The sequence below is a fragment of the Urocampus carinirostris genome, chromosome 15, assembly GCF_059441175.1.
Source record: "Urocampus carinirostris isolate Australia breed hairy pipefish chromosome 15, RoL_Ucar_1.0, whole genome shotgun sequence".
Lineage (NCBI taxonomy): Eukaryota > Metazoa > Chordata > Actinopteri > Syngnathiformes > Syngnathidae > Urocampus > Urocampus carinirostris.
The window spans coordinates 29,461,109-29,481,446 of record NC_142363.1 but is presented as its reverse complement, the minus strand read 5'-3'; the positions used below and the strand labels follow the sequence as shown (position 1 = coordinate 29,481,446).

At 38.9% G+C, this 20,338-nt stretch overlaps 1 protein-coding gene across 1 annotated transcript in view; it reads left to right on the top strand.

The window, feature by feature from the left end:
* The first annotated feature begins 3,142 nt into the window (after window positions 1-3,142).
* Window positions 3,143-20,338, top strand: part of kcnh5b (potassium voltage-gated channel, subfamily H (eag-related), member 5b) — a 50,843-nt gene continuing 33,647 nt past the window's right edge. The window contains exons 1-4 of the mRNA XM_088354387.1: window positions 3,143-3,266; window positions 12,225-12,348; window positions 13,512-13,618; window positions 13,693-13,821. Coding sequence (XP_088210513.1) covers window positions 3,191-3,266; window positions 12,225-12,348; window positions 13,512-13,618; window positions 13,693-13,821 — 436 coding nt within the window. The 5' untranslated portion in view covers window positions 3,143-3,190. The remainder of the gene's footprint in view (window positions 3,267-12,224; window positions 12,349-13,511; window positions 13,619-13,692; window positions 13,822-20,338) is intronic.

The following is a 20,338-nucleotide window of genomic DNA, read 5'->3' as shown; positions in this document are numbered from 1 at the left end:
AATTTACACATGTAAAACTACAGGAATCGGAACCATTATTATATGTTCTGCTAATTCAAGGTAGCAAAAGCATTCTAAAAAAACGACTATGAAAAGCAAAGTGATAATTGACACCCCTTAATCGATATCGAATAAGCAAAAGTTGTAAAACTGTGACGTTTTTTTGTCATCTGTTGCTTTCATCATAAATGTACACATACAAAACTACAGAAATCTGAACCATTATTGTTATACATTTTACTAATTCAAGGTAGCAAAATCATTTTAAAAAACGACCATAGTGATAATCAATACCCCTCAATCGATGTCGAATAAGCAAAAGTTGTATAGTTAAATTACACATACAAAACTACAGCAATCGGAGCCATTATTATTATATGTTCTGCTAATTCAAGGTAGCAAAATAATAATTAAAAAAAAGAAATTGACAAGCAAAGTGATAATCGATACCCGTTAATCGATATAGAATAAGCAATGTGATTTATCTGTCATCTGTTGCTTTTCATCATTAATTTACACATACAAAATCACAGAAATCGGAACCAATATTATATGTTCTGCTAATTCAAGGTAGCAAAATAATAAAAAAAAAACATAAATTGACAAGCAAAGTGATAATCGATACCCCTTAAGCGATATCGAATAAGCAAAAGTTGTATAATTGAATGTCATTTATCTGTCATCTGTTGCTTTTCATCATTAATTTACACATACAAAACTACAGAAATCGGAAGCATTATTATTATTATATGTTCTGCCAATTCAAGGTTGCAAAACCATTTTTAAAACGGCAAATTGACAAGCAAAGTGATAACCGCTTCCCTTCAATCAATATTAACTAAGTGAAACTTATTGAATGATGTTTTTTTGTCATCTATTGCTTTTCATCATAAATCTATACATACAAAACTACAGAAATCAGAACCATAATTGTTATACATTTTACTAATTCAAGGGAGCAAAATAATTTCAAAACGACAATATGACAAGCAAGGTGATAATCGATACCCCTTAATCGATATCGAATAGGCAAAAGTTGTATTATTGTATGTTTTTTTTTTTGTCATCCGTTGCTTTTCATCATAAATTTACACATATAAAACTACAGGAATCGTAACATTATTGTTAGACGTTCTACCAATTCAAGGTAGCAAAATCATTTTTAAAACTGCAAATTGACAAGTGATAACCGCTCCCCCTCTATCAATATTCACTAAGTGAACCTTATTGAATGTCTTTTGTCATCTGTTGCTTTTCATCGAAAAATTATATATACAAAACTACAAAAATCGGAACCATTATTCTTATACATTTGTCTAATTCAAGGTAGCAAAATGATAAAATGACGACATAATGACAAGCAAAGGGATAATCGAAAAGTTGTATTTTTGAATGTCGTTTTTTGTCATCTGTTGCTTTTCAGCATAAATATATACATACAAAACTACAGACATCGGAACCATTATTGTTGTACATTTTACTAATTCAAGCTAGCAAAACCATTTTAAAAACGAGTTTGACAAGCAATTATAATCAAATGTTGTTTTTCTGTCATCCGTTGCTTTTCATCATAAATTTACACATACTAAACTACAGGAATCGGAACCATTATTATTGTTATAGTTCTGCTAATTCAATGTTGCAAAATTATTTTAAAAATGACAAATTGACAAGCAAAGTGATAACCACTTCTCAATCAATATTCACAAAGTGATACTTATTGAATGTCTTTTTTGTCATCTGTTGCTTTTCATCAAACATTTATACATACAAAACTACAAAAATCGGAACAATTTTTTTAATACATTTTCCTAATTCTAGGAAGCAAAATGATAAAATGACGACATGATGACAAGCAAAGGGATAATCGAAAAGTTGTATTTTTGAATGTCGTTTTTTGTCATCTGTTGCTTTTCAGCATAAATATATACATACAAAACTACAGAAATCCGAACCATTATTGTTATACATTTTACTAATTCAAGCTAGCAAAACCATTTTAAAAACAAGTTTGACAAGGAAAGTGATAATCGATATTCCTTAATCGATATCGAATAGGCAAAAGTTGTATTATTGTATGTTGTTTTTTTGTCATCCGTTGCTTTTCATCATAAATTTACACATACAAAACTACAGGAATTGGAACCATTATTATATGTTCTACTAATTCAAAGTATTGACCAGCAAAGTGATAATCGCTTCCCCTCAATCAATATTCACGAAGTGAAACTGATTGAATGTCTTTTTTTTGTCATCTTGCTTTTCATTAAACGTATTTACACATACACAACTACAGAAATCGGAACCATTATTATTATATGTTCTCCTAATTCAAGCTAGCAAAATAATAATAAAAAAATACAACAAATTGACAGTGATACCCGTTTTCCCTTAATCGATATTAAATAAGCAAAAGATGTATTTGTCATGTTTTTTCGTCGTCATCTGTTGCTTTTATCCTGATTGGATGATTTTTCTGAGTGGGCGGGGCTCTCCCGATTCAAGGCGTGGCTGTAGGCGGGGCTTATTGACATTCAATCAATGGCACGAGGCCTTGGAAGGTCCAAAATGATTTTTCTTTTGATTTCCAAAGTGACAAAAAAAAAAGTTGCAAAAATACAAATGTTTATTTAAAAAAAATAAAAATAAAGTGATATTCAATAAAAGCTGTTTTCTGAGAAAGCGGTGGGGAATAATTTGCGTGGTTGGAGATTTTTACGGTTAATTATATGTTTTGTTCCTTAGTTGAACACATTAATGGATTAATGTGTTCACTGTTGAGCTATCATGTAATTCTATTATTATTTTTCTTATTTTATCATTTTTCTTAACACATTTTTCTGAAACTTGAAGTTGAAACGGGCTGCGCTGCTCGTTTTGTCCACACGAGGGCGCGCTGTCCCCTCTTAATGCACACCGGTGTAAAGTCACTACCTCATTCTCTCTTTTTCCACTTTTTTTATTTATGAGTTTTTCCTTTTCTCTCCAATCTTCTATCAATCAACCTTTCATTTCAACCACTAGGCGTCGCTAAAGAGCTAGATGCGCGTTCCCCCTCCAACGTTTGCGATGTGCGCATGCGCGTGGCCATAAACTTGAGCGCGTGCAAAGTGTTTGGAGCAGAACATCAGATTGTTCGGGAAGACCGGGACCCAAAACCAAATCCGGGACCAGAATCGGAACTGACAGCATGCCTGGCGGCAAGAGAGGACTAGTGGCGCCGCAGAACACCTTTTTGGAGAACATTGTCAGGAGGTCCAGTACCGGTCAGTTCGAAATCGGGGTCCGAATTTTTGAAATTTGATTGCGACGCTGCGAAGGAGGAATATTTCAAAATAAAAGACATGTAAACATATACTATACACTTAAATGTTTAAATAAAACAAATATTATATAAATACTGTACATATTTACAGTACGTATAATTAGAAATGATAAATTTGTGTTTTTAAATAATTGATTTAAATTGGCTTTCAAAATAAAAGTAATTTACTAGAAAATTAAAAGATAAATCATTTAAAAATAAACGTTTTGCTCATATATTTAATCCCACAGACAATTTTAACATTTAAAATACAACCCTGCTATCACCTCTCTACGATAATGCTCTTAAAGGGACAGTGTGTAATATTTAGTGCCGCCTAGTGGTACAAAAATCTTTGGTCCAGTCAGAAAAAAACATTAATTTTAATATTATATAACTATCAAACTAATGTTTTATTCATAAGTCGAGAAATTTGTATTTCTATGACACCACTTAGATGGCGCTATGTATGTCCGGCATCATGCTGATACGTTCTGCCGTGTATCACTGGCCCATACTAGTTAAGTAAAGTCAACTTTATTTGAGACGCCCTTAATCACAAAGAGTCTCAAAGGGCCACAGATTATTGCAAACCACAGACTTTTATGACACCATCACCTGATCTAAAACCTACATGAGGGAAAATAATACACAGATATTGTCAACATAATTGAGTGTCATCTGCATAGTAATGAAAACTGATACTATACTTGTGAACAATATCACCTAATGGAAACATGTAAATGCTGAAAAGAAGGGGGCCTAGTACTGAACCCTGTGGAACACCACAGGTAATACTAAAAGGCTCAGATGTCATTTCACCATATTTAACATAGAGCGTCCTATCTGAGATGTAGGATCTGAACCATAAGAGAGACCAATCCATTTTTCCAACCGTTCTAGTAAGATAGACAACACAGTGCCATCTTGTGGTCATATATTTCACATTCTGGCTATAAAGTTAGTCTTTTTAACAAATAAAATTGGCCTTTTATGCAAAGTGATTCACTTTCCTACCTACAATTTTATATTTTAATACCAGTAATTCTCACGTAAACCGTAAACTTTTTGGTTTCCCGCTGTTTTTCACCTTTATAAATCCTGAATTCACCTTTAGAAATTTAGAATATTGTTCTTTATTTATTTTTGCAATCGCTGATTACGGTAAACGGTCCAATATATCGCCTAAAATATTAAAATATCATGAAATATACTCGTAGTAGGTTGGAAGCCATCGCTAGTAATAGAAAATGAAATAAAATGCTTGCAAATACTTCAGTTTGTAATGAATCCATAAATATTTACATTTTTTTATGTTGCGTTGCAGAAAATAAAGAACGTTATCCCATTATTCTCATTTTCTGAGACAGTCCTGAAATTCGAATGTACATCCTCGTATAGTGACTTACTTGAATTTTTTGTGTAGATTTCCTATTTTTTCCCATTTTTCTGTAAATATTCCTACTGGTTAAATGAAGAAATTTATTGTGTATAGAAATTAAAAAAAAAACAATTCATATGTAGAGAAAAAAAAGGACAGAAGAAAAAAAAACAATCCTTGTAAAACCCAAAAAATATCTATTTTAATCCAGGATAGTTTTTATAGCTAAGGGCAGCTATTTCTTTCCCAAATGGCGCAAAGTGATACCAGTTTTATCTGTCATGGTTGCCATGGCGGCCGATTGGCCGCGCCCCTGTGTTTCACGGTTTCCGTCTGTTTCTGTCCTGTTTATTATTTTCATTTATTTATTTTTTAAATTCATTTTCTCCTGTTTTCATTCCTGTCTAGTTTCTCCTGTTAATTTTTGATATCTTGATTCGTTACCTATCACTTCCTGTCCGGTATCGACCCCATCTGTCCGATATCAACTCGGGCAAATGGAATCGGTCTTGTCGGTCTCTGGCTTCCTGTCTTTCCCCGCCAGACCGGCTTCCTAACATACATGACTCCCCATTTCCCGTAAAATGAAAGGCTTGTGTAAGAACGTCACGCGATTGGGTCCTGTATCTGTTCTGGTTCATGACATTATCTGCATTTCTATAGTAACTTTAAATATTATATTGTTACTATGTTATTATCATGCTATTACCGTATTGTACTTATTAAAAGTTGTGTTAAAATAGGGTTAGACAATCACTTAAACATACATAAAATATAGGAGGATTTTTTTGAAAATAATTTTGCAAGACCTTATCATGTATTTAAGTACATGTCATTGATTTCTCATGCCAGTTAGAAATCAAATCTCCTAGAAAATCACAATGACCCATCACTAGTGAGCTATTTCCAAAACTGGTCCGCGGGCTAGTCGGGTGTTCTTTATGCCTGCAACTTTTAGAAGAACAGCATGGTGTCTTTTTAAAAAGGATAAACTGTTGATTATTTCTAAACACAAGATAGATGGACAAGAAGGAAAGAAGGAAGGAAGGGTGACAAGGAGAGAAGGAAAAGGGAGAGAAAAAGAATGAGGAGAAAGAAGAAGAGAGAAAAAACTGAGCGCGAGAAAAAAGAATGAGAATGAGAGAAAAAGAGATAAGAGATAGAAAGAGAGAAAGAGACTAGAAAGAAATACAATAAGAAGGAAGAGTGACAAAAAGTGAAGGATAAAGAGAGTGAAAAAGAATGATGAAAATGAGGAAGAGAAAAAAACAGTGAGCATGAGAAAAAAAGAGAGTGAGAAAGTGAGAAAAAGAGATAAGAGATATAAAGAGAGAGAGACTGGAAAGAAATACAATAGGAAGGAAGGAAGAGTGACAAAAAGAGAGGGATAAAGAGAGTGAAAAAGAATGAGGAAAAAGAGGAAGAGAAAAAAGAGAGTGAGAAAGTGAGAAAAAGAGATAAGAGATAGAAAGAGGGAGAGACTGGAAAGAATTACAATAGGAAGAAGGGCAAGAGTGACGAAAATAGAAAGATAAAGAGAGTGAAAAAGAATGATGAAAAAGAGGAAGAGAAAAAAAACAGTGAGCATGAGAAAAAAGAGAGTGAGAAAGTGAGAAAAAGAGATAACAGATAGAAAGAGAGAGAGACTGGAAAGAATTACAATAGGAATGAAGGAAGAGTGACAAAAAGAGAAGGATAAAGAGAGTGAAAAAGAATGATGAAAAAGAGGAAGAGAAAACTGTGAGCATGAGAAAAAAGAGAGTGAGAAAGAGAGAAAAGAGATAAGAGATAGAAAAAGCGAGAGACTAGAAAGAAATACAATAGGAAGGTAAGATGAGTGACAAAAAGAGAAGGATAAAGAGAGTGAGAAAGAATGAGAAGAAAGAGGGAGAGAGAAAAAACAGCGTGAGAAAGAGAGAAAAAGAGATAAGAAATAGAAAGAGAGGGAGACTAGAAATAAATACAATAGAAAGAAAGCAAAGAAGAAAGGAATGAAGGGAGGGAGGTTGGTGGGAAGGAAGAAGGGAAGAAAAGAATACTGTACAGAGTGTACTTCTACTCTATAGCATATGAATAACCTATATTTTATGTTGACAATATGTGTATCATTTGCCCTCATGTAGGTTTTAGATCAGGGGATGTTGTCATAATAGTCTTTGATCTGTGCAGCCCTTTGAGACTCTGTGATTAAGGGCCTCACAAATAAACATGACTTGACTTGACATTTTTTTAAAAAAATCTTCCTGAAAAGACACTTTTGAGAAGGGCAGGTTCTCAATCACCACCTACTGTCCATTTGTGCACACCAAAGATTTTCTTCTCCCTTTGTCTCATTGAAGGTATCATTGACTTCAATGTTTAACTTCATGCTAGTGCAGCCTGGGGAGAAGGGGAACCATTTGTTGTCGTGTGTCCTCCCCCTCTGGGACTTATCTGCGGGGACACAATAGACTCATTTTGTCCTTTAGGCTTTCTCTCTTGTGGGAGCAAGCTGTGGATGTTTTCCTGGGGGGCCCCCTGCTGGCCCCTCAGGACCGCTGTGATTTATATATTCATCTTATTTTTTTAGTAGTGGGTAGTAATGAGTTAAATTCACTTGAGTAAGTCATGGGACGTTTGTACTCTTAGGAGTATTTTTTACATCACATGAAGAAGAAACTGTGTGTTAGGCTACAATGAACCCGTTACTTAAATCCCTTCCACGTAAGTACCGTAAATTCCGGACTATAAGCCGCTACTTTTTTCCCAAACGTTCAACCCTGCGGCTTATTCAGTGATGCGGCCAATTTATGCAATTTTTCTAACAGCCGCCAGTGGGCAGGGGACACCCTGAACTGGTTGCCAGCCAATCGCAGGGCACACGGGGACAGACAACTCACTCGCTCATTCACACCTAGGGACAATTTGGACCAGCCAATTCACCTGAAATGTATGTTTTTGGAATGTGGGAGGAAACCGGAGTGCCCGGAGGAAACCCACGCAAGCACGGGGAGAACATACAAACTCCGCACAGGAAGTCTGGAGCTGGATTTGAACCCACGCAGGAGGTTCCCATGACATAACCACTGCGCCGCCGTGCTGCCCGCGGACAATAGTGGATATATATTTTTCCCACCCTTACCTTTAGAAATACACATTTTTTTTCTTTGGATTATTTTCAACGGGACCCGGACTCTGCAGGTCTGCGTCAAACCTTAAGTACCGGTATCATTTTCCGTTCATTTTGCCGGCTGTGGTTTTTGGACTGTGTACTTTATATTCAGTTACAATCGCGGGACTCAAAGTCAGGTTTGGGGTAATTATGTGATTGTGTTACATGTTTTAATGTGGGCGCGTGCGGCTTATATACAGGTGTGGCTTGTGTAAGTACAAAATCGATTATCCTCTTAAAATGTGGTGGGTGCGGCTTATAATCAGGTGCGCTCTATAGTCCGGAATTTACGGTATGTGTATGTCCGTCTCTTGTAAGGCGCATTCATTTTGACAGAGACCTGGTTTCTTTGATTTAGACTTGACCAGTGATTTAAAAGAAACACAAGGGGGCGCTTGTGAGCCTCACATGTACAGTGTTGTTCAAAATAATAGCAGTGCAATGTGACTAACTAGGACACATGTGTCAAACAGTCGGCCCGCGGGCCATGTCAGGCCCGCTAAGGGATTGAATCCGGCCACTGAGACAACACTCAGAGAAGCGCAGGAGAAAAACAAGCTGCAGGTTGAAATATGTCAACTTGATGTTGCCAAAGAAAGGTTCCTCTCACAAAGACACTGTACTTGTATTTATGTATCTCTCTCCCTCTCTCTCTCTCTCTCTCTCTCTCTCTCTCTCTCTCTCTCTCTCTCTCTCTCTCTCTCTCTCTCCCTCTCTCTCTTTTCCACCCCTTTTCTCCCACTCTGTCTCTTTCACTCTGTGTCTCTCTTTTTCTCTTCCTTTGTTCCTCTTTGTCTCTTTCTCTCTGTGTGTCTGTGTCTTTTTAACTTCTTTTGCTCTAACTTCATTTTTTCCTTTTCTCTTTCTCTCTTCCTACCCTTTGCGCTTTCTTTTCTCTTTTTTCTCCTTCTGTCTTTCTATTTCTCTTTGGATTTCTTTACTCGTCTCCCTTTCTTTTCCCCCTCTCTCACGACTTTTTATCTCTTTTGTTTCTCACGCTCTCTCCCGTTCTCTCTTTTTCTTTCTTTGTCCCTCCCTCTCTCCTTTTCCCTCCCTCTTTCTTGATCCCTCTTCTTCTTTCTCTTTAATCTACACGTCCGGCCCCCGACAGAATGTTTGCTCTATCGTGTGGCCCCCGAGTTAAAATGTTGACACCCCTGAACTAGAATATCCCTGGTTTTTAGTATATTTTTTATTGTTACGTTCCGGACGATTCTCAGAAAACAAAAAAGCCTGTGCAGAAGAAGTTACAATTCACCAAAGAACACATCTGTCAGGACCAGAACGGAGACAGAACCCAGTTGCGTTATGTTTCTTTTAGTTTAATTGGAAGACAGGAAAGGGTTGCACCCACGATCCGGTGATCGCTGGGCGCGGGATGCAGGTCGCTCTGAAGTGGGACTTCCGTGGCGAGCGATGGCGTGTCGGGAACGGAAAAAAACGGGTCAGTAGCCGGGACAGGAGAGCAAAAACGTGGTCGGGGTCAGAAACGAGTCGTCAGCCAGGAGAGGAGAGTGGACGTGGTCAGGATCAAAAACAGGTCGAAGCCGGCGAACAGACGGGAGCAAAAAACAGGTGGGAGTCAGGGTCGGAAAAGGCTTGCCTAGTGTAAATTGAGGTTCGCAGACGGACTGACCACAGCTGACAGAGAGGATTGGGTTTGAATAGGGACAGGGAGCCAATCAGAGTCCGAGGCAGTTGGCGCCAAAGGAGCGGGCACAGGTGATTCACATCAGTAATCATGACAACATGAACTGACCTAAAGAAAAATCGAGGAACATTTTGTAGACTGACTTTTTGGTCCCAGGGGCCATAGAATGTGTGTGAGACGAACTCTGAATTCAAACCTCAGTACATTTCGACGACAGTGAAGCATGGTGGTGCAAGTATCATGCTCTTGGCATGTTTCTCCTACTCTGGTGTTAGGCCCCCTTTATCGTACACCAGGGATAATGGATCAGTTTGTGTATGTCAAGATAGTTGAAGAGGTTTTGTTGCCTTATGCTGAAGAGGACATGCCCTTGAAACGGGTGTTTCAACAAGACCATGGCCCCAAACACACCAGTAGATGAGCAAAGTCTTAGTGTCACAAGCCAGAAACGGAGACAGGACCCAATCGCGTTCGTTTACTCAATTTTATTGATGAAGAGAGAGAGCAGTGCATGCTTCCACGATCCGATGATTGACGGACACGGGTAGCAGGTGGCTGGAACGCGGAAGTAGCACTTCCGTGTCGAGCAAGGATAATCGTAGGCAGCAGGGATACTGGTCGATATCCGGGACGGGAGAGCAAGGGCGGTATCGAGTCCAGAAAAGAGGTCGGCAACAGGTATCAGGCAGGAAACATGGCAAAACAGGTCGATGGTCGGGATGGAAAAGCAGGGCAGAAACGGGTCCAGAAGCAGGTCGGCAACAGGTATCCGGCAGGAGAAAACAGGGCAGGAAAACGTCGGAAGGTATGAGCTTGCCTAGCTGGGAGCATAGGTTCGCAAACGGTCCGACGCTGGTAACAGGGAGCCGGGGGTTTAAAAAGCTGGCAAGGAGCCAATCAGCGACCTGGGCTGTTGGAGCCAACTGGGCAGCCGCAGGTGCCCTGAATCAGTCATCATGACACCTGGTTCAAAACCAGGGTTGGGTAGGGTTACTTTAACTGGATTACTTTCAATGACTTTTGGATGACTCCAATACCAAATATGCTAATAAAAGACAAAATAAACTAAATAGGAATAAAATGACTTCATTTTGTGCAGGCTTAGGGAGTAACGGAACACATGGAACGGCAAAAATGATGTTGGCAAGCTGTTTGGATTGATTTTCATTTTGTTTCTGTCACATTTTATGTTAGTTTTGCCGGAGATCAAAGCCAGGAGAGAAAGCTTACCACGTGTTGTGAGTCATCATTTGATTCATATTTAGTTTCTTTTGTCTTTTATTAGCATATTTGGTATTGGAGTCATCCAAAAGTCATTGAAAGTAATCCAGTTAAAGTAACCCTACCCAACCCTGGTCCTGTGCTAAAAATAAATTAAAAAAATCATCAATTAGCACAGAGAGACTATGGACCTTTGGTGTATTGTTACTTGAGCTGGTTGAGTGGAGTAGCGGGTGGATGCAGGGTAGGGGAGGAGATGGCGGATCCTGCAGTTGTCTTTTATTAGCATATTTGGTATTGGAGTCATCCAAAAGTCATTGAAAGTAATCCAGTTAAAGTAACCCTACCCAACCCTGTTCAAAACCAAAAAAATGAATGTTATGGGGTGGCCAGCCCAATCCCCAGATCTCAATCCAATCGAGGAATTGGGTGATATCAAAAATGCGGTTTGTGAAGCAAAACCAAAAAATATAAATTATTGTGGAATGTTGACAAGCAATCATGGAATGAAATAACGACTCAAATGTGCCACAAGTTGATTGACTATGCCACATTGCCACTATTGCTAAATCCTACTTTTACAATACACTTTTGAGGTTGTACAGTCAACAGCAGACACTGCATTTTTTTAACACAGCCCTTTATACCGTTTGCCTAATTGCACATCTTTCGGAGCGTGCCTATTATGAATTCTGGGTCTTGTTTGTTTTCTGAGAATCTACTGCACCTACTGGTAACAATAAAAATATATACTAAAGACCTGTTAGGAATTTAATTTAAAAAATGTATCGTTTACCAAATTGTTCGAATTAGTGATCTGACACCATTAACCAAACACAGCCTACATTCACCTAACAATGCGCGCTCATTTCTTGATGGAAAAATGAACAAGAGACCGGCATTTCCACACAGGGGCAGATTTAATTTCTTAACTAAGTGAACTCCATCGAATACGGCCGAATTAGCCGAATCAGTGTCGCTCGAGTCTCTGTCAAGCCTCCTCTCTCGATCTTCTCGCTTCTCCTCCTCGGCCAACGTTTTTTCCGCAAGCTGGTGTGCCGGCTCCTCCCATGGGCGTGCCAATGAAGCCCCCACGTGGGCTCCACGGCTCCACCACCTCGCCTCGATGTCTGGAAAAACTCAAAACAACACAGAGCGTCAAAACAATGCCTGCCGTCCTGCGTCAGAGTCCTGTTATCAAAATTCCCTGGTCAAAATATTCACTCAGTGAAAATCTTCATTGTACTTAATAAATGTAACTTGTATTCAATCGTATAAAAACCCTTATAGTCAAATGTATAAAATCCTTCAGACCACATAGTCACCTTGCACTGTATATATATATTTTATTAATCCACAAACACCCAAACAATGAGTGCCCAGACTTCCAATTATACAGATTTATAATTTATTGCTGATTGGATGGATTTGGATGGATCTGAAGTACTTTTAATTGAGTCAAATTTTGAGTTACTCTGCGCACCTCTGATTTGAACCCTCCACTTTACCCTTGCAGAGACGAGCTTCCTGTTGGGTAACGCTCAGATCGTAGAGTGGCCCGTCGTCTACAGCAATGACGGATTCTGCAAACTTTCCGGGTTCCACCGAGCCGAAGTCATGCAGAAGAGCAGCACATGCAGGTCAGCCCAAGTGTTATGAAACATAGACATTTGAATCTCCCTCTCATACTCAATGCTCTGTAAGTTGTTCCGTGTCTCTCTAACACTAGTACCGTAAATTCCGGACTATGAGCCGCTACTTTTTTCCCAAATGTTCAGCCCTGCGGTTTATTCAGCGAAGCGGCCAATTTATGGAATTTTTCTAACGGCCACCAGCGGCGCTAGAGTATAAAAGGTAAGATTAAGACCGGTAGATTATGGGCGCCAAGGGCTGATGGGAATTGGGGTAAAGCTGAGTTACTGGTAGATCTGTCTATTGTCGCAACGGACAATAGTGGATATATATTTTTCCCACCCTTAACTCTGGAAATATGCATTTTGTTTCCTTGGATTACTTTCAACGGGACCCAGACTTTACAAGTCTGCATCATACGTTAATTACGGGTATCATTTTCAATTCACGATGCCAACAGTGACTCTAGAATTGTGTACTGTCTATGCAGTTACAATCATGGATCTTACAGCCCGGTCTGGGTTAAACTTGCGATTGAGTCATAAGTTTTAATGTGGGCGCACGCGGCTTATACATGGGTGCGGCTTGTGTAAGAATAAAAGTAGCAGATCACCTAAAAAATGGTTCGTGCGGCTTATAATCAGGAGCGCTCTATAGTCCGGAATTTACGGTATAAGAGTTTAATGAACACTCTTGGGTGTTAACTCTTAAAACACTTTCTTGTCACAACCAGAATAGAATCAGTACCCAAATGCGTAGCGTTGAACACAAGTTTATTGAAAAAGCGGGACCGACGGGAGTTTTTTGTGTTGCCGTTCGTAGAGAGACAATATTTTATCAGTGTGGTATAAAAAATATACTATTCGGTGTTGACACAAACTCCTGTGTTATACTATTCTGTCACTTTTTAGACTTTATGATTAAAACTATACATTTGTGACTTGACTCTTTAGCGTTAACTACCAAATTGTCTAAAACATGTAATACTTTCAAGTGTTAAATTAACACTATACGGCATTAAAATATAAAGTCCTTTTAGCATTATTCTATTCTGTGTCACTCTTTTGCTTGTTAAGATCACTTTTCAGTGTTATCTGTTCTGTCACTAAAACCTAATAACAACTTTTAGTGTTAATCTAACACCGGTAATGTCGCTGTTTCGGTTTTTCAGTTTCATGTACGGAGAACTGACGGACAAGAAGAGCATAGACAAAGTTCGGCAGACCTTCGACAGTTACGAGTCCGACTGCTTCGAGATCCTCCTCTACAGGAAAAACCGTGAGCGGCTCACCAGGACACTACTAAGTTGTCGGGAAATCCTGCGTGAAAGTCGCGGTCTGGTTTTTCCGCAGGGAGTCCGGTCTGGTTGTACATGCAGGTGGCCCCCATCAGGAACGAGAAGGACCACGTGGTTTTGTTTTTATGCACCTTCAAGGACATCACGCTCTTCAAACAGCCCATCGAGGACGAAAACAGCAAAGGTTATTTTCTTTTTTATGCTAGTTAGCATAGCGGCACAGTTAACTGATCAATCTTCCAAAAAGATAGCAGCAATGTTATGTTTTTTTTACCATTTACTTCACACTTGACTTAGGCCATATGTCCAATTCTTTCTCTGTGCTTTTCTGCCCTCTTCCACTGAGATATGTCACTTTCTTCTCTCTTTCTGTCCTTTCTCTCTCTCTTCAGTAAGATACGCTTGTCTTCTCTCAGGGTTAGCATCATGGCGTCCCCTGTAGCCCCTCTCCTTTTCAGCTTCGGACAATGGTGCCATTCCCTGACAAACACATGCATGCAGTTTCAAAATATATTTTTAGAAGTAAACAGCAAATGAATACGTGATAGTTTGATGATAAATACCAATAGAACCTGCGGATTTCTTCTTGGCTCTTGGGATCACTAGTAAACCAGCATTTTCAGAGTGAAGACTCCGAACCGGAACATATTAAATCCAAAAGATATGAGGGAGTAAGTCCATGCATGATTTGGTATACTACCAACAGAACCTTAAAATCACATCTTAAGCTAACAGGGAGCCAATGTAGGTTAGCTAAAATCTGGGGTCATGTGATCAAACTTTCTTGTCTTAGTTAAAAGCCTTGCTGCAGCATTTTGTACCAGCTGCAGGCTCTTGATTTTGGACTTCGGGAGACCAGAGAGTAGGGCATTACAGTAATCGAGACGGGAGGTAACAAACACGTGAATCATAATATACGCATCCGACTGAGACAGCATAGGAAGAAGTTTAGCAATGTTGTGAAGATGGGAAAAAAGCTGTTCTAGTAATATTCTTAAAGTGTGTTTGAAAGGACAGATCAGGGTCAAATATGACACCTAAATTTTTGACTGAGTCACTCTGGGTGATATTATATTTGTCAATGTTCAGAGCAGTTTTTGAGAACAAGTCACGGCATTTAGATGGACCAATAGTTAACATTTCGCTTTTTTTCAGAGTTAAGTTGCAAGAATTTAATGGACATCCATCTTTTTATCTCAATGAGGCAGGCCTCCATTTTTCTACAGTTTAGTGTGGCAGATTCCTCCATCCGAAGATATAGTTGATAATATCACCTAATGGAAGCATGTAAATCCTAAAAAGAAGGGGGCCGAGTACTGAACCCTGCGGAACACCACAGGTACCACTAAAGGGCTCAGATGTCATTTCACCATATTGACCACAGTGTGTCCTATCTGAGGGGTAGGATCCGAACCATAAGAGGACGGTTCCTGAGAGACCAATCCTTAGCAATACTTACTCTTCATCTCCTTGAAAGTTTTCTTACCAAAAATCTTGTTGTGTCATGTCATGTGACTAAAATGATAGCCGGCTGATGTTTTCTATAGGACTCTTCAGAGTAACAGGGGGGACAGTTTACACTGGGACACAACATATTTTAACGATTTTAAACATGAAAATGAATTACCGTAAATTCCGGACTATAGAGCGCACCTGATTATAAGCCGGACCCACCACATTTTAAGAGGATAACCGCTTTTGTACTTACACAAGCCGCACCTGTATATAAGCCGCATGCGCCCACATCAAAACATGTAATACAATCACAAATTTAACCCAAACCCGACTTTGAGTCCCGCGATTGTAACTGAATATAATATACACAGTCCACAAACCACAGCCGGCAAATTGAACAGAAAATGATACGTGTACTAAGGGTTTAATGCAGACCTGCAGAGTCTGGGTCCCGTTGAAAATAATCCAAGGAAAAAAAATGTATATTTCCAAAGGTAAGGGTGGAAAAAATATAAATCCACTATTGTCCGCTGCGTCCACAAACACGTCTCACCTTTACTCCACTTCCCGTCAGCCCCTGTTGTTTTCGCTCCTTCTTTTTGATTCGCCCGTGGAATACATATCAGAATAAGTCTCTAAAATAAATACATTACAAAAATATACAGTTGCAAATACATATTATACATGGTTACACATATTTCCAAAGAAAGACGGTACACCGAGAGAGTTTTCAAAGCTTTAATAATAATATTATAACTTTCATCCCAAACCGTGCCTGTGAAGGGTAGCAAAACGCTACTAGCAACACGCTCGCAACACAGTAAACGGCTCTGTTAAAAAAACATACCGTACTTGCAGTGATCACGGTAAACCGTCCTCATCTTCCTCCTTATAACTGATGTCATCAAAGTCGTCTTCCCCAGTATGGGAAAGAGACCTTGTCATATAGACGTCGTCCCACGCTCCCTCATTCAAAAACACGCTAGCAACACGCTCGCAAAGTAAAGTTCATGTGTAGTAGCTCTCTTTCCTTCTTTATCGGACTGCCCGATTGCATTTAGCTTGAAAGTTGCATCATGTGCCTTCCTTTTTGCAATTTGCATGATGAGGATATGTCTACGCTAATTTAATTTTGCACAAGCTAAGAAGTTGCAGTCTTCCTCCGCGCATATGTTCCACCGGTCTAAATCTTACCTTTTGTACTCGAGCGCCGCTGGCGGCTGTTAGAAAAATGACATCAATTGGCCGCATCACCGAATAAGCCGCAGGGTTGAACGTTTGGAAAAAAGTAGTGTCTTATAGTCCAGAATTTACGGTAATTAATTAATTAATAACTGGAACTGACATTAGGTGAAGAATATTATCATTAAGGCAATATAGATATACCAAAATTTTCTCACTTATATTTGTAACAGAAGTCAATCATACACGACTGGGAACACAGCATTTTAGTGTACTGGTACTACAGTCGGAGTAATATATTTAAAATGAATTTATTCTGCATATGTATCCCTGTGTCCTATGGTAGAGGGCAGTTAAGCATACAAGACATATTTTAAAAATAAGTATAAGCCCATTTTTACACAAAATCCACCGGGACTCAAATGGCACCGGATAACAGGAATGACCCGGCTGTTAGAATGCTAGCACACATGCTAACAGGGGTGAGTGACATGCGGATCAATCGTCACCGGCGGATTCCGTTAAGTCTCCGGTTGTGCCGCATCGTGTTAGCGTTAGCGAAGCAAGGAAGTCCGTCTCTTAAACGGGAACGCTGCTGCCTCTGTGAATTCTATCATGCTAGCGCGGTGAGTTATCGCAAATCGCTAATGTATTTAGCTGACGAATCTTGAAGGATTTGTTATTAAAGGTATTTTTTTAAATGTAATTTTGGGATTTTTCTTTACTATTGATTCAATTCCAAAACACTGAAACATATATCGCACATTTGCATCGGAATTTTTAAATAAAACACAGCAAAGTAGCTAGAAACGCATGTTGCTAATGCTACTTCGGTTAGCATCGCTAATGCTAATGGATTATGTTGCTTGCTGTGCTGATCCAAATTTTATCATACTTAACCTGTGCTAATTTGTGAGCAAACTTGCTAATGTGATTGAGTATTAGGTAACGCTTACTGGTGGGTTGGTTGGTCATACGGGCACCATTTCCTGTGGTGTGTCTTGGGCAAGTACAGCCTGGGGGCGCCCATCCCTCTCCAGGCCAACATATGTTTCCACCCGGTCTCGAACCGGGGAACTTCCTTTTACTAGGGACTCTAAAATACGGGTTTGTTTGATATACCAAAAATCTTTAGCATTATCTGCTATTTACAAATTGGCTAATGGTAATGGTTAGCTATGTTTTTATTGTACTTAAGATTGGTTTGTTAGTAAAATTGCTACTCTGATTCATTAGCGCTAACTACAGACCCTAAAGTAGCACCAATAATTGGTTGTTTTTTATATGATACGTTAATTTGGCTACCTTCGCTAATGCTAACGGATAGAGGCGTTTGCTGTTCTGCCTTCCATTTTAACTTTATTGATCTGTTCTCATTTGTTAGCTTTAACTAAGCGTAGAAATACTGCTAAAATTAGGATGTTACATCACAAATCTTTAGCGTTAGCAACTAGCCTCAAATTTACAGTTATTCTTTGTGTTAGCTTTGTGGAAATTTGTGATTAATCACAATGAATACATTTGAATATCCTGATGTTTTCCCTAAGCATAGTACTTTTGACCCCAACTAAATATTTTATCCTTTGCAAAGTCTTTGATACTTTTATTTTGAAATGCAAACATCCCTGCAGTATTTTCCGCTAGCATTTTGGAAGCTTTCCTGACTCCTTGGCCAAGCTTGTACATTAAAACCAAACGTTAAATTTACGAGCCCTCCAGACGCAGTGCGGACACCGACTGCCCACTTAACTGGCCAAACCCCTTTGCCCCTTTTCTCAGGACGTCTTTGAAAAGTGCCCATAAAGGAAAATTTTCCAGATAAGGGGAACCGTATACAAGGAACCTATTTCTTTCTGAACATTAGCTTTAGCATGTTAGCTTAATGGAAAAGTTGTTGTTGGTCAACTTTGGTCACTTGGGTTGGGTTCCAGAAGACCTCCACATAAAAAGTGCTCATAGTCATATCAAAATATATGGAAAAGCTAATGTCTTACTGAACATTAGCTTTTAGCATGTTAGCTTGATGCAAATGTTGCTAGTGGTTACCTTTGTTCAGTTGGGTAGGGGCGTTCAGTATCCTTTCTACGCGTTCCTGACATAAGAAAGTGAAGTCATTTGTGAAACGAATATCCTTTTATAAGTTAGCTTTAGCATGTTAGCTTAATGGAAAAGGTGTTGTTGGTCAACTTTGGTCAGTTGTGTTGGGTTTCAGATGCTTTCTACAAAACCTCGGAATAAAAAAATGCTCATGGTCATAGCAAAATACATAGCAAAAGCTAATGTCTTACTAATCATTAGCTTTTAGCATGTTAGCTTGATTGAAAAGGTCGCCAGTAGTTACCTTTGTTCAGGTTGGGGCGTTCAGGATCCTTTCTACGAGTTCCTGACATAAGAAAGTGAAGTCATTTATGAAACGAATATCCTTTTATATGTTAGCTTTAGCATGTTAGCTTAATGGAAAAGTTGTTGTTAGGGTTAACTTTGGTTAGTTGTGTTGGGTTCGAGATGCTTTCTACAAGACCTCCACATAAAAAAGAGCTCATGGTCATAGCAAAATACATGCTAAAGCTAATGTCTAATGTCTGTCTCTTGAAGGATTTGTTATTAAAGGTTTTTTTTTTTTAAAACGTGATTGTGGGATTCTTACATTAGCTCTTAGCATATTAGCTTGATAGAAAGGCTGCCAGTGGTCACCTTTCTTCAGTTGGGTAGGGGCGTTCAAGATCCTCAGGATCCTTCAGGATGATAAAGTGAAGTCATTTGTGAAACAAATATCCTTTTATACATTAGCTTTAGCATGTTAGCTTAATGGAAAAGTTGTTGTTGGTCAACTTTGGTCAGTTGTGTTGGGTTTTAGATGCCTTCTACAAAACCTCCACATAAAAAAGAGCTCATGGTCATAGCAAAATACATGCAAAAGCTAATATCTTACTAAACATTAGCTCTTAGCATGTTAGCTTGATGCAAAGGTCGCCATTGGTCACCTTTGTTCAGTTGAGGAGGGGCGTTCAAGATCCTCTTTACCAGTTCCTGACATAAAACAGTGAAGTCATTTGAGAAATAAATATCCTTTTATATTTTAGCTTTAGCATGTTAGCTTAATGCAAAAGTTGTTGTTGGTCAACTTTGGTCAGTTATGTTGGGTTTCAGATGCATTCTACGAAACCTCGGAATAAAAAAGTGCTCAGTGTCATAGCAGAATATATAGAGAAGCTAATGTCCTACTGAACATTAGCTTTAGCATGTTAGCTTGATGGAACGGTTGTGATGGTCACCTTTTGTTGGTTGAGTCGGTGGGTTAGTAGAATACCCTCCATGAGTTTCTGATAAAGGATAGTGCTCTGCGTCAAAATGAAGTAATTTGAGAAACAAATTTCCGACTGAACGTTAGCTTTAGCAGGCTAGCTAGTGGAAAGATTGTCGTTGGTCAACTTTGGTCAGTTGTGTTAGGTTCAAGATGCTCTCTACAAGTTCCCCACATTGAAAAATGCTCAGGGTCAAAGCAAAATATGTCGACACACTAATTTCCTGCTAAACATTAGCTTTAGCATGCTAGCTTAATAGAAAGGTTGTCGGTTTTCACCTTTGATCATTTGGATACGAGTGTTCAGGAGTTAAAAAAATGACATTAAAAAAATGTGCCCAGTGTTAAAGTGGAGTCATTTGGGAGACAAATATCCTTCTGAACGTTAGCTTTAGCATGGTAGCTTGATAAACAGGTTGTCGTGGTGACTTTTGGTCAGTTGGGTGGATGGTTCAGAATGTCTTTTATGAGTTCTTGATAAAGAAAGGTATTAAGGGTGAAAGTGTAGTAATTAAAAAAAAAAAGTCCTTCCGAACGTTAGCTTTAGCATGTTAGCTTGACTAAAATATTTTTAAAGGTCAGTGGGCTGGGAGGGTTAAGGATGCCTTTTACAAGTGTTTAACATATAAAAAGTGCTCAGGGTCAAGTTGAAGACAATCAAGAAACCAATTTCTTTTAGAATATTAGCATTAGCATCTTAGCTTAATGGAAAGATAGTCATTGGTTAACTTTGGCCAATTGGGTGGGTGCGTTCAGGATG